This window comes from Mobula birostris, chromosome 27 (assembly GCF_030028105.1).
Source record: "Mobula birostris isolate sMobBir1 chromosome 27, sMobBir1.hap1, whole genome shotgun sequence".
Lineage (NCBI taxonomy): Eukaryota > Metazoa > Chordata > Chondrichthyes > Myliobatiformes > Myliobatidae > Mobula > Mobula birostris.
The window spans coordinates 1072501-1085406 of NC_092396.1; the positions used below are offsets into that span (position 1 = coordinate 1072501).

Genomic DNA, 12906 nt, shown 5'->3' on the forward strand with positions numbered 1-12906 from the left:
CGAAGGGTTCTGGCCCGAAACATTGACCGATCGCTTCCACGGACGCTGCCCAACCTGTTAAGCTCCTCCAGCTTGTTGTGAATGCTGCCCTGCAGTTTACCTGGCGAGCTGATCCCTCTCAGCACAGCTGTTCTCCAGGCTTGAGGAGGAGTGACCCTTGAGTCCCAGAACACACTCCCAGCTGTTAAGTATAGAGCTCTAAGTTTCCTGACGTCAGCACCCTTCCATTTCTGCCCCTTCATTCATCTGCAGATTTTATCAGCTCACCTTTTAGTCACTCAAACTTCTCTCCCTAAACCATCCAGCATTCCTCTCCTTCTTAAGATAAATATCTGGTGACCTGCTCCTTCTTTATTCTTCATTTGTCCTGTGCTCGGGCACAGTTAGAGCAGTGAGAATGGATCCAGGGTCTGTGTTGTGTTCACTGTGGGAATTCCAGTCTCCCGGATAACCACATCTGCACCAGCTGCTCCGAGCTGCAGTTCCTCAGGGAATGTGTTAAGGAACTGGAGCTGCAACCCGACGACCTTTTGCTTATACGAGGAGATGATAGATAGGAGTTAGATTATGAAGACACGCAGTCCTCTTTTATTGTCATTTAGTAATGCGTGCATTAAGAAATGATACAATATTTCCTCCGGTGTGATATCACAAAACACAGGACAGACCAAGACTGAAAAAACTGACAAAACCACATAATTATAACATATAGTTACAACAGTGTAACAATACCATAACTTGATGAAGAAGTCCATGAGCACAGTAAAGTTCAAAGTTTCTCAAATGTCCCACATCTCACACAGACGGGAGAAGGAAGAAAAACTCTCCTGCCATGCCCTGACCACAATCCGACTCTGAGTCATCCGAAAATTTCGAGCTCTGATAGCTCTCCGACACCTGAGTACTTGAGCGCCATCTCTGTCCGAACGATTCGACCCCAATCTCGGTTGCCAACAGCAGGCAAAGCCGGGCATTTTGAGGCCTTCCCTCCGGAAGGTTCCCGACCGTGCAGTAACAACAGCAGCGAACTGGCGTTTCAGAAATTTCTCCAGCTGTTCCTCTGTGCTTTCACGTCCATTCTCCATCAAATCAGAATTGTCCACAGCCCCTAATTACAGGGAGGTGGTCACCCCTAAGTAGCAGGAGGTAGAAAAATGGGTCAGGAGAGTGACGGGAAATGGGCAGCCAGCACAGAGTACCACTGTGGCTGCTCCCCTCAATAATAAGTACAGCACTTTAGATACTGTTGAGGGGGACAGCTTGCTGGGGAAGGCCGCAGCGACTGGGTCTCTGGCTTAGAAGAGAAGAGAGGTGAAGAGAACTGTAGTGGAGAAAGGAGTACACCTGAGATTCTGTGCACACGATGGAGACACCCAGATGGTATGTTGTCTCCCAGGGACCAGGGTCAGGGATGTCTTGGATCAGGTCCATGGCGTTCTAAAGGGGAGGGTGAGCAGCCAGAATCCTTGGTAAATATTAGCACCAAGGACATAGATAGAAAAAACAGGGAAGTCCTGAAGAGAGAATTTAGGGAGCTAGGTAGAGAGTTGAAAACAGAACCTCCAGGGTGGTAATCTCTGGATTGCTGCCTGTGTCACGCGCCAGTGAGAGTAAGAATAAGATGATTCGGCAGATGAATGTGTGGCTGAGTAATTGGTGCAGGGAGCAGGGTTCAGATTTCTGGATCATTGGGATCTCTTCTGGGGAAGATATGACCTGAACACAATGGCAAGGTTACATCTGAACCCAGTGGGGACCAATATCCTTGTTGGCAGCTTTGCTGGCATTGTTGGGGCGGGTTTAAACTACTTCGGCAGAGAAATCTTTCATTAATTCTATTACGTTTATTATTCTATTGTGGATTTACTGAGCTTGCCCGCAAGAAAATGAAGCTCAGGATTGTATATGGTGACATATATGTACTTTGATAATAAATTTACTTTGAACTTTGAACTGTAGATGGGAACCAGAGTGATGGGCTGAGGTTAGGGCTGTTGGTTTATAAGCAGAGGCAGGGTGTAATGAGAGACCAGGAAGGCAGTTTCTAGGCCAAAATTGTAGTCAGTGGGATTAGTGTAAAAGGGGGACAAAATTGAAAAGGGAGATGAATACAGGATTAAAGATGTTATATTTGAATGCACGCAGTATACAGAATAGGGTAGATGATCTTGTAGCTCATTTAGAGATTGGCAGTTATGATGTTGTGGGCATCACTGAGTAATGGCTGAAAGAAGGTTATAGTTGGGAGTTTAACATCCAAGGATACAGACTGTATGGAAAGGACAGGCAGGTAGACAGAGGGGATGGGGTGGCTCTGATGCTGAAAAATAAAGTCAAATGATTCAGAAGAGGTGACACGGGATCGGAAGATGGAGAATTCTTGTGGGTAGAGTTAAGATATTGCAAGGGTAAAAAGACCTTGTTGGGAGTTATATACAGGCACCCGAATAGTAGCCAGGAGGTGGGCTACAAGTTATAACGGGAGATAGAAAAGGCACCTCAACAGGGCAATGTTACGATAGTCGTGGGGGATTTCAATATGCAGGTGGTTTGGGAAAATCAAGTTGGTGCTGGATTCCAAGAGAGTGAATTTGTAGAATGGCTGCAAGATGACTTTTTAGAACAGATTGTAGTTGAGCCCATTAGGGGAAAGGCAATTCTGGAATGGCTGTTTGTAATGAAAAGGATTTGATTAGGGAGCTTGAGGCAAAGGAACCCTTAGGAGACAGTGGTCATATTATGATAAAATTCACCCTGCAATTTGAGAAGGAGAAGCTAAAGTCAGATTTATCAGTGTTACAGTGCAGTTGTAACCCTCTACCGGGCTCGTATGCAAACCTAACTTGTTATTTAGCTCTGCTAACAGCCACGGGACTCAGCACCTTTCATAAGCAATATACATCTAGGATCGTTATGATTTGGGGTTCAACCAAACAAGAACATTGTGATGTTCCAATTAAAGAATCCTCAATTTGAGTGAATGCTGTGTAAATACTACCCGTACATAATTATCGGTTGGCAAGAAATAACAGACCGTACATCGCAAAAAATTGTAAATAAAATATATTTACCAATTTCATGTTTATCAAACAGTTATTAAAAGAGAGGAAAAAAAAGGGGCCCATTACAGTTGAACCAGTCTAGATGTGCACAAGACTGTTGGAACTCGTCTCTTCCAAAGCTAGGTATGACCATTACTCACAGCTCCGAACCCACGGTCTGCATGAGAGAACCCTCCATAGTCCATCTTGAACAAGCTGGCTCTTCCTCGGGAGTATTGGCCTTCCTCCTTTGGAGCCATTCATCTGCACAAACCTCTTCTTGCAACGGGGACTCTCCTTCTGACACATTCTGCAGCATTTTCTCTTCTATCCAATCCTCAGCTCCCATCAAAAAGACCCCTAACCAGACCACTGTCCATCACAAATCTCGCTCAGTCGCGCTCTCTCTAGAACTTTCTCCCGAACCCACCATCCTGACTGGCAGACACAGTTGAACAGGCTTCATATATTTAGCTGAAACCAAAACATTCTACCAGCAGAAAACTGCTGAAATGAAATACCTACAGCACAGAAATAGAAATCTTAACCAGGTCATTACGGAGTAAAGGCAATTGCAGAGGAATGAAAGAGGAGCTGGCCAAAGTTGATTGGAAGGGGACACTGGCAGGGATGATGGCAGAGCAGCAATCGCTGGAGTTTCTGGGAGAGACTCGGAAGGCACAGGATAGACACAAAGAAATATTCTAAAGGCAGAATGACATACCATGGCTGACAAAGCCAATATAAAAGCAAAAGAGAGGGCATATAATAGACCTGACGAAGGGTCTTGGCCTGAAACGTCGACTGTACCTCTTCCTAGAGATGCTGCCTGGCCTGCTGCGTTCACCAGCAACTTTGATGTGTGTGACAAGTGACTTTAGGGGGCCCCTAGGCTGGCTGACTGAAGTGAGGGGGAATTGCTCACTGACAAGTGATTTTAGCCAGGTTTAATGCAGTCCTGGGGCCGGCTGACTGAAGTGAAGGGGATTTGGCGAGGTTTCCTGAACCACACTGCAGACTGAGCGTAACCTGACTGGATGATCCAGGGTAAAGAGAACGGTGTGAGATGAAGGTGGTCAGATCTGATATAGAGCAGATTACCTGGTCACTATCACAATGGGGTTTGTTGAATCTTGCTGAATAGAAAAAAGAATTCATGACAACTCTTGTAATGACCTTCACTGATATCCAGTCTCTGGTGGGCTGCTGACATTGTGTGCTATGGTCTATTTTGTAATTTTTGTCAAATTTTGTTCTTTTTTATTTTTAATTTCTTGAAACTCAGGCTGGAGGACTCCTTACTGGTTTTTCACCTGGAACCTACCAGCCTTCTCCTTCCCACCCTCCTTCCACCTTCTTTATAGGGCCTCTGCCCCTTCCCTCTTCAGTCCTGACGAAGGGTTCTGGCCCGAAACGTTGACTGATCGTTTCCACGGATGCTGCCCAACCTGCTGAGTTCCTCCAGCGTGTTGTGAGTGAATCACAATCAGGTTTATTATCACCACATACTGTCTGTTGTTTTGTGGCAGTAGTATAATGCAAGATATAAAAATTACTAATATTTCACATAGTGCAAAAGAAAAATAGGTAGTGTTCCTGGATTCATGAAACATTCAAAAATCAGATGGTGGAGGGGAAGAAGCTCAGTGTGCTTCTTCAGGCTCCTCTAACTGCTCTCTGATGCTAGCAATGAGAAGAGAGCATGTACTGGATGTTGAGGGTCTTTTGTAATAGATGCTGGCAATGGTGGTGGAAGCGGATATGATAGGGTCTTTTACGAGACTTTTGGATAGGTAAATGGAGCTTAGAAAAGTAGAGGGCTATGGGTAAGCCTAGTAATTTCTAAGGTAGGGACATGTTCTGCACAACTTTGTGGGCTGAAGGGCCTGTATTGTACTGTAGGTTTTCTATGTTTCTACGCCATTTTCTTGAGGCATCATCTTTTGAAGATGTCCTCTGTGGTGGAAGCTGGTGTCCATAATGGGGCTGTCTGAATCTACAAACCTCTGCAGCTTTCTCCATCTTATGCATTGGAGCCGTCAGATCAGCTGATGATGCATCCGGTCAGAATGTTCTCCACAGTACACCTCTGCAGTGGATAACAGAATGTTCCACTGTACACCTCTATAGTGGAGATGAGAATGTTCCACGGTACACCTCTGTAGTGGAGATGAGAATGTTCCACGGTACACCTCTATAGTGGAGATGAGAATGTTCCACTGTACACCTCTATAGTGGAGATGAGAATGTTCCACGGTACACCTCTATAGTGGAGATGAGAATGTTCCACGGTACACCTCTATAGTGGAGATGAGAATGTTCCACGGTACACCTCTATAGTTGAGATGAGAATGTTCCACGGTATACCTCAGTAGTGGAGAACAGAATGTTCCACGGTATACCTCTATAGTGGAGATGAGAATGTTCCACTGTACACCTCTATGGTGGAGATGAGAATGTTCCATGGTACACCTCTATAGTGGAGATGAAAATGTTCCACGGTACACCTCTATAATGGACATGAGAATGTTCCATGGTACACCTCTATAGTGGAGATGAGAATGTTCCACTGTACACCTCTATAGTGGAGATGAGAATGTTCCACGGTACACCTCTATAGTGGAGATGAGAATGTTCCACTGTACACCTCTATAGTGGAGAACAGAATGTTCCACTGTACACCTCTATAGTGGAGATGAGAATGCTCCACTGTACACCTCTATAGTGGAGATGAGAATGTTCCACGGTACACCTCTATAGTGGAGATGAGAATGTTCCACGGTACACCTCTATAGTTGAGATGAGAATGTTCCACGGTATACCTCAGTAGTGGAGAACAGAATGTTCCACGGTATACCTCTATGGTGGAGATGAGAATGTTCCACTGTACACCTCTATGGTGGAGATGAGAATGTTCCATGGTACACCTCTATAGTGGAGATGAAAATGTTCCACGGTACACCTCTATAATGGACATGAGAATGTTCCATGGTACACCTCTATAGTGGAGATGAGAATGTTCCACTGTACACCTCTATAGTGGAGATGAGAATGTTCCACGGTACACCTCTATAGTGGAGATGAGAATGTTCCACTGTACACCTCTATAGTGGAGAACAGAATGTTCCACTGTACACCTCTATAGTGGAGATGAGAATGCTCCACTGTACACCTCTATAGTGGAGATGAGAATGTTCCACGGTACACCTCTATAGTGGAGATGAGAATGTTCCACGGTACACCTCTATAGTGGAGAACAGAATGTTCCACTGTACACCTCTATAGTGGAGATCAGAATGTTCCACGGTACACCTCTATAGTGGAGATGAGAATGTTCCACGGTACACCTCTATAGTGGAGATGAGAATGTTCCACTGTACACCTCTATAGTGGAGATGAGTATGTTCCACGGTACACCTCTATAGTGGGGATGAGAATGTTCCACGGTACACCTCTATAGTGGGGATGAGAATGTTCCACGGTACACCTCTATAGTGGAGATGAGAATGTTCCACGGTACACCTCTATAGTGGAGATGAGAATGTTCCACGGTACACCTCTATAGTGGAGATGAGAATGTTCCACGGTACACCTCTATAGTGGAGATGAGAATGTTCCACTGTACACCTCTATAGTGGAGATGAGTATGTTCCACGGTACACCTCTATAGTGGAGATGAGTATGTTCCACGGTACACCTCTATAGTGGAGATGAGAATGTTCCACTGTACAGCTCTATAGTGGAGATGAGAATGTTCCACTGTACCCCTCTATAGTGGAGAACAGAATGTTCCACTGTACACCTCTATAGTGGAGATCAGAATGTTCCACTGTACACCTCTATAGTGGAGATGAGAATGTTCCACTGTACACCTCTATAGTGGAGAACAGCTGCTATCAACAAAGCTTCCTCACCATCCCTCAGCCAATGCCAGTACTCCTTGTGCCATGTAGTTGCTCCCGGTCTCCACCCCATCAAAGATGCTTTTTGTTTTCTCCTCTTCTCTACAAACTTGCTTGCTTTTTAAGTTGTCTTGGTTCTGACAAATGTTGACTGTTACTTCCAGTACAGCTAATGTCTGACATGTGGAACATTTTCTAATCCACTGTCAGATTTGCAGCACCTGCTGATTCTCGTTTGCATATCGTGAGGGGTAGGACATCGAATGGTACAGCAGTACACGCCCTTTGGCCCACTATGTTGTGCCAACCTTTTAACCTACCCCAAGGTCAATCTAACCCTTCCTTCCCACGTTGTCTTCCATTTTCTATCGTCTCTGTGCCTATCTAAGAGTCTCCTAAATATCCTGAATGTATCTGTCTTGTTGCATTAGACTGTTTAATTGTTATTTTCCTTGCAGTTTTACAATCTATTCCTGCTGTTCTAAGGGTAATTGTTCAGTATGTTTCCTAGTGGTTACAGTATGTATATGCAGTTGTTCAGTGTGTCCCCCAGTATTTACGGTTCTTTGTAACATTCTGGAATGCTCTGGGTAGAGGCCATTTGATTGGTTGACTCTTATGCACAAATTTTTATGGATGATCTCTCATCTATGGGTATGAAAAGAACTGACCACATGGCCCTGGCCTTTTTGCTTCTCCTCTTGCTTCCACTACTGGCCTCTGCTCCTAATACTGCCCATTTTCAGTTTTCTTTATTCTATTATGCTTAATAAAATGATCACGAAGCAACAGGTTTTGTGCCTCTTTCCTGACTATTGAAAGAACCTTGGATTATAAAAATCAGAATTCACCAGGCTTTACCACCAGCCCATCTTCCACTGTCATCTTCCTGTTCATTTTTCTCATTACCCACAAGGCTAACATTAATGCCTGGCCATTAAGAAGATGGTGGTGAACTAGTCCAGTCCTTTAGGTGAAGGGACTCCCACAGTGCAGTTCTGGAGGGGGTTCACGATTTGGGTGGTGATGATGTGGGACCAGGAGTATATTTGCAGATTGGGATGATGTGCGTTTGGAAAGGTTTCTGCATGCAACGATGGCACCAGGGTGTGTGGCGACCCTCACGGGCTGCCCCCAGCACAGCCTGGGATGCATGGGTTGTTAACGCAAACGACACATTTCACTATATTTTGATGCACGCGGAGCGCGGTGTAGTTAGGGTGACACTATTACAGCTTGGAGTGTTTCCGAGTTCAAACCCGCTGCCAGACTGACCTTGACGAATTTGCACGTTTCTTCCCGTGTGTGACTGGGTTACCTCGGGGCACTGCGGTCTCCTTCCACATCCCAAAGGCTAGTAGGTTAATGGGTCATTGTATATTGTCCTGTGATTAGACCGAGGTTAAATAGGTGAGTTGCAGGGAGATGTGGCTTGACCACCTCCTCTGGCAGTGCATTCCATCTACTCACTCTCCTCTTGTATGATGGAGTGGCGGTGCAGACCCAATGGGCTGAATGGCCTAATTCTGCTCCTGTGTCTTATGGTCTTATGATCTAAAATCAAGCCAATTCTGAATCCACCTTGCTAGCTCACCCAAATCCCATGGACCATAACCTTCCAGATCACACGAGACCTTGTAAAGTCTTTACCAGAGTACATGTAGATAGCATTCACTGTCCAACCTTGATCTGACCCCTTAGTATGTGACAAAGCAATATAGGTGATGCCTTACCTGCAGCAAACCAGGTGGTTGGTGTGCCATATACCCACAGAGTTACAGACCACTTCGGCACAGAAACAGGCCCTTCAGCCCATTTTGTCTGTGCTGAACTGTTATTCTGCCTAGTCCTATTGACCTGCACCCAGACCACAGCCTCCATACCCCTGCCATCCACCTATCCAAATTTCTCTTCAATTTTTGTAATCGAACCCACATCTACCACTTCCACTGGCAGCTCGTTCCACTCTCACCATTCTCTAAGTGAAGAAGTTCCCCCTCAGTTTCCCATAAATATTTCACTTTTCACCCTTAACCCATGACCTCTAGTTGTAGTCCCACCCAACCTCAGAGGGGAAAGCCTCCTTGCATTTATCCTATCTATATCCCTCATAATTTTGTATAAGTTTCATTTTGTACAGTTTCCAGCATGTTCTGTTAATGTTTCACAGAAAAGAAGCTCATGTTTAACTATTATAGCAAGTTTCATTTTAGAAATAAGAAATGCACTGCTCTGAACAGGAAGTCTCTACAACGGGAAGTCAAAACTGCCCAACGCATCACTGGCACCAGCTGACCCGCCATCACTGACATAAATATAGAAAGGTGCCAGAAAACGGCCAGTAGCATCATGAAGGATCCCACACACCCTGCTCACATCAGGGAGGAGGCTATGTAGCATCCACACCAGGACCACCAGACTCAAAAACAGTGACTTCCTCCAAGCAGTGAGGCTGATCAACACCTCCACCCACTACCCCACCCCTCCACACCCCCAACCACCACTATTTTATCATTTCCTGTCAGTCACCTTCTGTACAGACACTCCTGTGCCTAGTGTCACTTTGTGGACATAACATCAGTCTATGAGTTATCGTATGTATTTATATTTATTACATTTTTTTATTATTATGTTCTTTATCTTTTTGTTTTTTTGTGCTGCATCGGATCCGGACTACAATAACTTCGTTCTCCTTCACATTTGTGTACTGGAAATGTCATTAAACAATCTTGAATCTTGAATTGTTGTGAAGAGTTTCTCACTGTGAAGAGTATCTTTACAAAGCAGTGAAGAGCCTTTCTCTCCCCTCTTTCCTCTCCCCTCTCCCGTCGCCCCTCGCCCCTCGCCCCTCTCCCCTCTCCCCTCCTCTCTCCCTGCCCGTGGGTAATAATAGCCCTTGAATTCAAAGCAGCAGAGAGCCGTTCTCTCCCCTCTCCTCTCTTCTCTACCCATGGGTAATGACACCATGGAATTCTCTCCCCTGCTCCCCATCTCCCCTCTCCCCCTCCCCTCCTCCTCCCCCCCACTGCTCCCCACCCCTTCCCCTTACCCCTTTTCCTCTTTCTCCTCCTCGCCCCTTCCCTCCTCCTTCCCACCCCCTCCCTTTTCCCCCTTCTCCCCTTCCCCTTCTCCCATCCCCCTTCTGCCCCCACCTCCCTCTCCTTCCCTTCTCCCCTCCCCCATTTCTCCCCTTTTCCCCTCCCACTTCTTCTTCCTCTCCCCCTCTTCTCCCCTCTCCTTCTCCTGCCTCCCTCCCCCTCTCCCCTCCCCCTCCCCTTCTTCCACCCCCCACCTCCCTCTGCCTCCCCTCCCCCTCTCCCCTCTCCCCTCCCCCCCTCCCCTCTCCCATCCTTCCCTCCCCCTCCCACCTGTGGGTAATGACAACCCTTGAATTCATTGAATTAACTGAACCTTTCCTGTTGTAGGCACATTCAGGATCCTGCTAGTCAACGGCTGACGTGGAACAAACCCCCCAGGAGTATCTTGGTCATCAAAAAGATTCAAGATGATCGGTTACTTCAACCATTTAAAGAGCTTTGCATCTTCCTTATGGAGGTAATGTGCCTGAGTATATTCAAAATTCAAAGAAACACAATAGAATCCATGAAAAATTACACATACAAAGACCAACAACAATCAAATACAAAAAATAAACAAGTAACTTTCAAAGTTCAAAGCTGAAAATAAATTTATTATTAAAGTTATATGTCCCCACATACAACCCTGAGATTCAGTTTCATGTCAATACAACAAACACCATAGAATCAATAGCAAGTTACACACAGACTGACAAACATCCAATCTGCAAAAGAAGATGAACTGTCTAAATACAAAATATAATAATAATGAATAAGTAATTAAATAATATTGAGAACACAGGTTGTAGAGTCTTTGAAAGTGAGTCCATAGGGTGTGGAATCAGTTCCACATACACACCATTTTATCATTAAAACTACAGAAACCATTAGATCCGAGAGTAGTCAGACCGACAGCTTGAGAGATAAATTAGGCTGATGTCAGTGATCTCGTGGAAATGTGGGGCGTCAAGAACAGGAGGCGAGAAGGTCAATGACAGAGAGGTTGTCTGTTGCTTGGATCTCTGAGGAGAATTCGGTGAGATAGTGGATCCTTTTAGTGTTGCTCAGTGGTGTAGAGGGCTCGAGCGTCAAAGAACGCAAATACAGAAAGGTGCTGGAAAAAGGCCAGTAACATCATGAAGGATCCCACCCACTCTGCTCATGGACTGTTTGTCCCACTCCCATCAGGGAGGAGGCTATGTAACATCCACACCAGGACCACCAGCTTCAAAACCAGTTACTTTCCCCAAGCAGTAAGGCTGATCAACACCTCCACCCACTAACCCACCCCTCCACGCCCCCAACCACCACTACTTTATCATTTCCTGTCAGTCACCTTATGTACCTAGCATCACCATATGGACATACAATCAACAGAAGCTATCTCATGCATTTATATTTATTGTGTTTTTTAAAAATTAATATTATTGTGTTTTGTGATTTTTTTTCTGCTGCATCAGATCCAGAGTAACAGTTATTTCATTTCCCTTCACACTTGTGTACTGGCAATAAAATAAAACAATCCTGAATCTTGGATGCTTATTCACCTTGATTTTATGTATTAAGGAAATTTAATTCACAATCTTTTTGATTGTAGGAAAAAGAAATGATTGTTTACATAGAGAAGAAAGTACTTGAAGACCCCACCATAGCCAACGATGAGAGCTTTGGACCACTTAAGAAATTATGCACTTTTAGAGAAGGTAAAAGCACCTTGGACAAAAATTTCACTGTTCTGCAATAACGTTTTCCTGTGGTGTACAGTCCCAACTCTTGGAGGGATCTCACGGCAAGGAGAAGGAGTTCAAGTTCAAGTGTAATTGTCATTCAACCGTACACAAGAATACAGCCAAATGAAACAGTGTTCCAGTAGGGACAAGGTGCAAAACAGGGTACCAACAATCACACACAACACATGTAGTTACAAGCAAAAACTAACAGTGATATAGCCCAGGTCCCTGAGAGTCATGGCTTGTAGGTTGATGGTGCACGGAATGTTGTCCCAGAGCCAGGTTTCTGCAACAACTCACAGCAGTTCCTCATCTCATGCAGCCACAAACAAACACAATCCAGCTCGTCTTCATGGGAGCAAATACTGGAGGCAGCTCCCCAACCCAGCACAGAATCCAGCAGCACACTGGCGGGACGGGCCAGACCCCAGTTCTGTGGCACAGAGCCAGCTTCTCGTTCTTCCTTTGCTATAAACTCCTGTTTGCTCCTAAAGTCTTCCCACTCGCTCTACTCCCACTCTGAACTTCAAAGTGATCTGCAACACAATGCCTCTGCTTTCACTTTTGCTTTCTTTGACTCAGGGTGGTACAGTGGGGAAAAAGGCCATTCAGCCCATTATGCCCACACTATCCAATGGGCACCTTCTATATTAATCCCTTCTTCCAGTACACGTTGTATAGCCTTCTATCTCAGATTATTCAAGTACTCATTTAGACACTTAAACACTGTCACAGTTTATTTCACCACACTACCTCACTACATTTTTTCTTTTTTGCTGTTTTCACGCTAGTTAATTGAATTTTTAAATATGTTTCTTACTGTGATTTATATATTTTTGTTAGGTATTGCAATATACTGCTGCTGCAAGACAACAAATTTCATGAGATATGTCAGTGATATTAAATCTGATTCTGATTTTGATTTCTCTCCTTTCAACTACCTCTGATGTGGGAAACCTTTCCTGTAGTCTGTCCAAACTGTACCCACCTTGGCTTTATATACCTCAGTCACATCCTCTTGTCGGGGTGAATGTGGAGAGGATATTTCCCCTTGGGAGACCATAGATATAGGAGCAGAATTTGTCAGGTAAGATTTTCCCTTGAGGAAGCCATGCAGACTACGGCCTATTTTATCATGTGCCTCCAAGTACCCCAA

At 44.9% G+C, this 12906-nt stretch overlaps 1 protein-coding gene across 4 annotated transcripts in view; it reads left to right on the forward strand.

Moving 5' to 3' along the window:
• Positions 1-12906, forward strand: part of LOC140188554 (NAD kinase-like) — a 102969-nt gene that overhangs the window by 60109 nt on the left and 29954 nt on the right. For all 4 annotated transcript variants that reach the window (XM_072244954.1, XM_072244957.1, XM_072244956.1 and 1 more), the window contains 2 exons: positions 10369-10498; positions 11618-11723. In XM_072244954.1, the coding sequence (XP_072101055.1) occupies positions 10369-10498; positions 11618-11723 (236 nt within the window). The remainder of the gene's footprint in view (positions 1-10368; positions 10499-11617; positions 11724-12906) is intronic.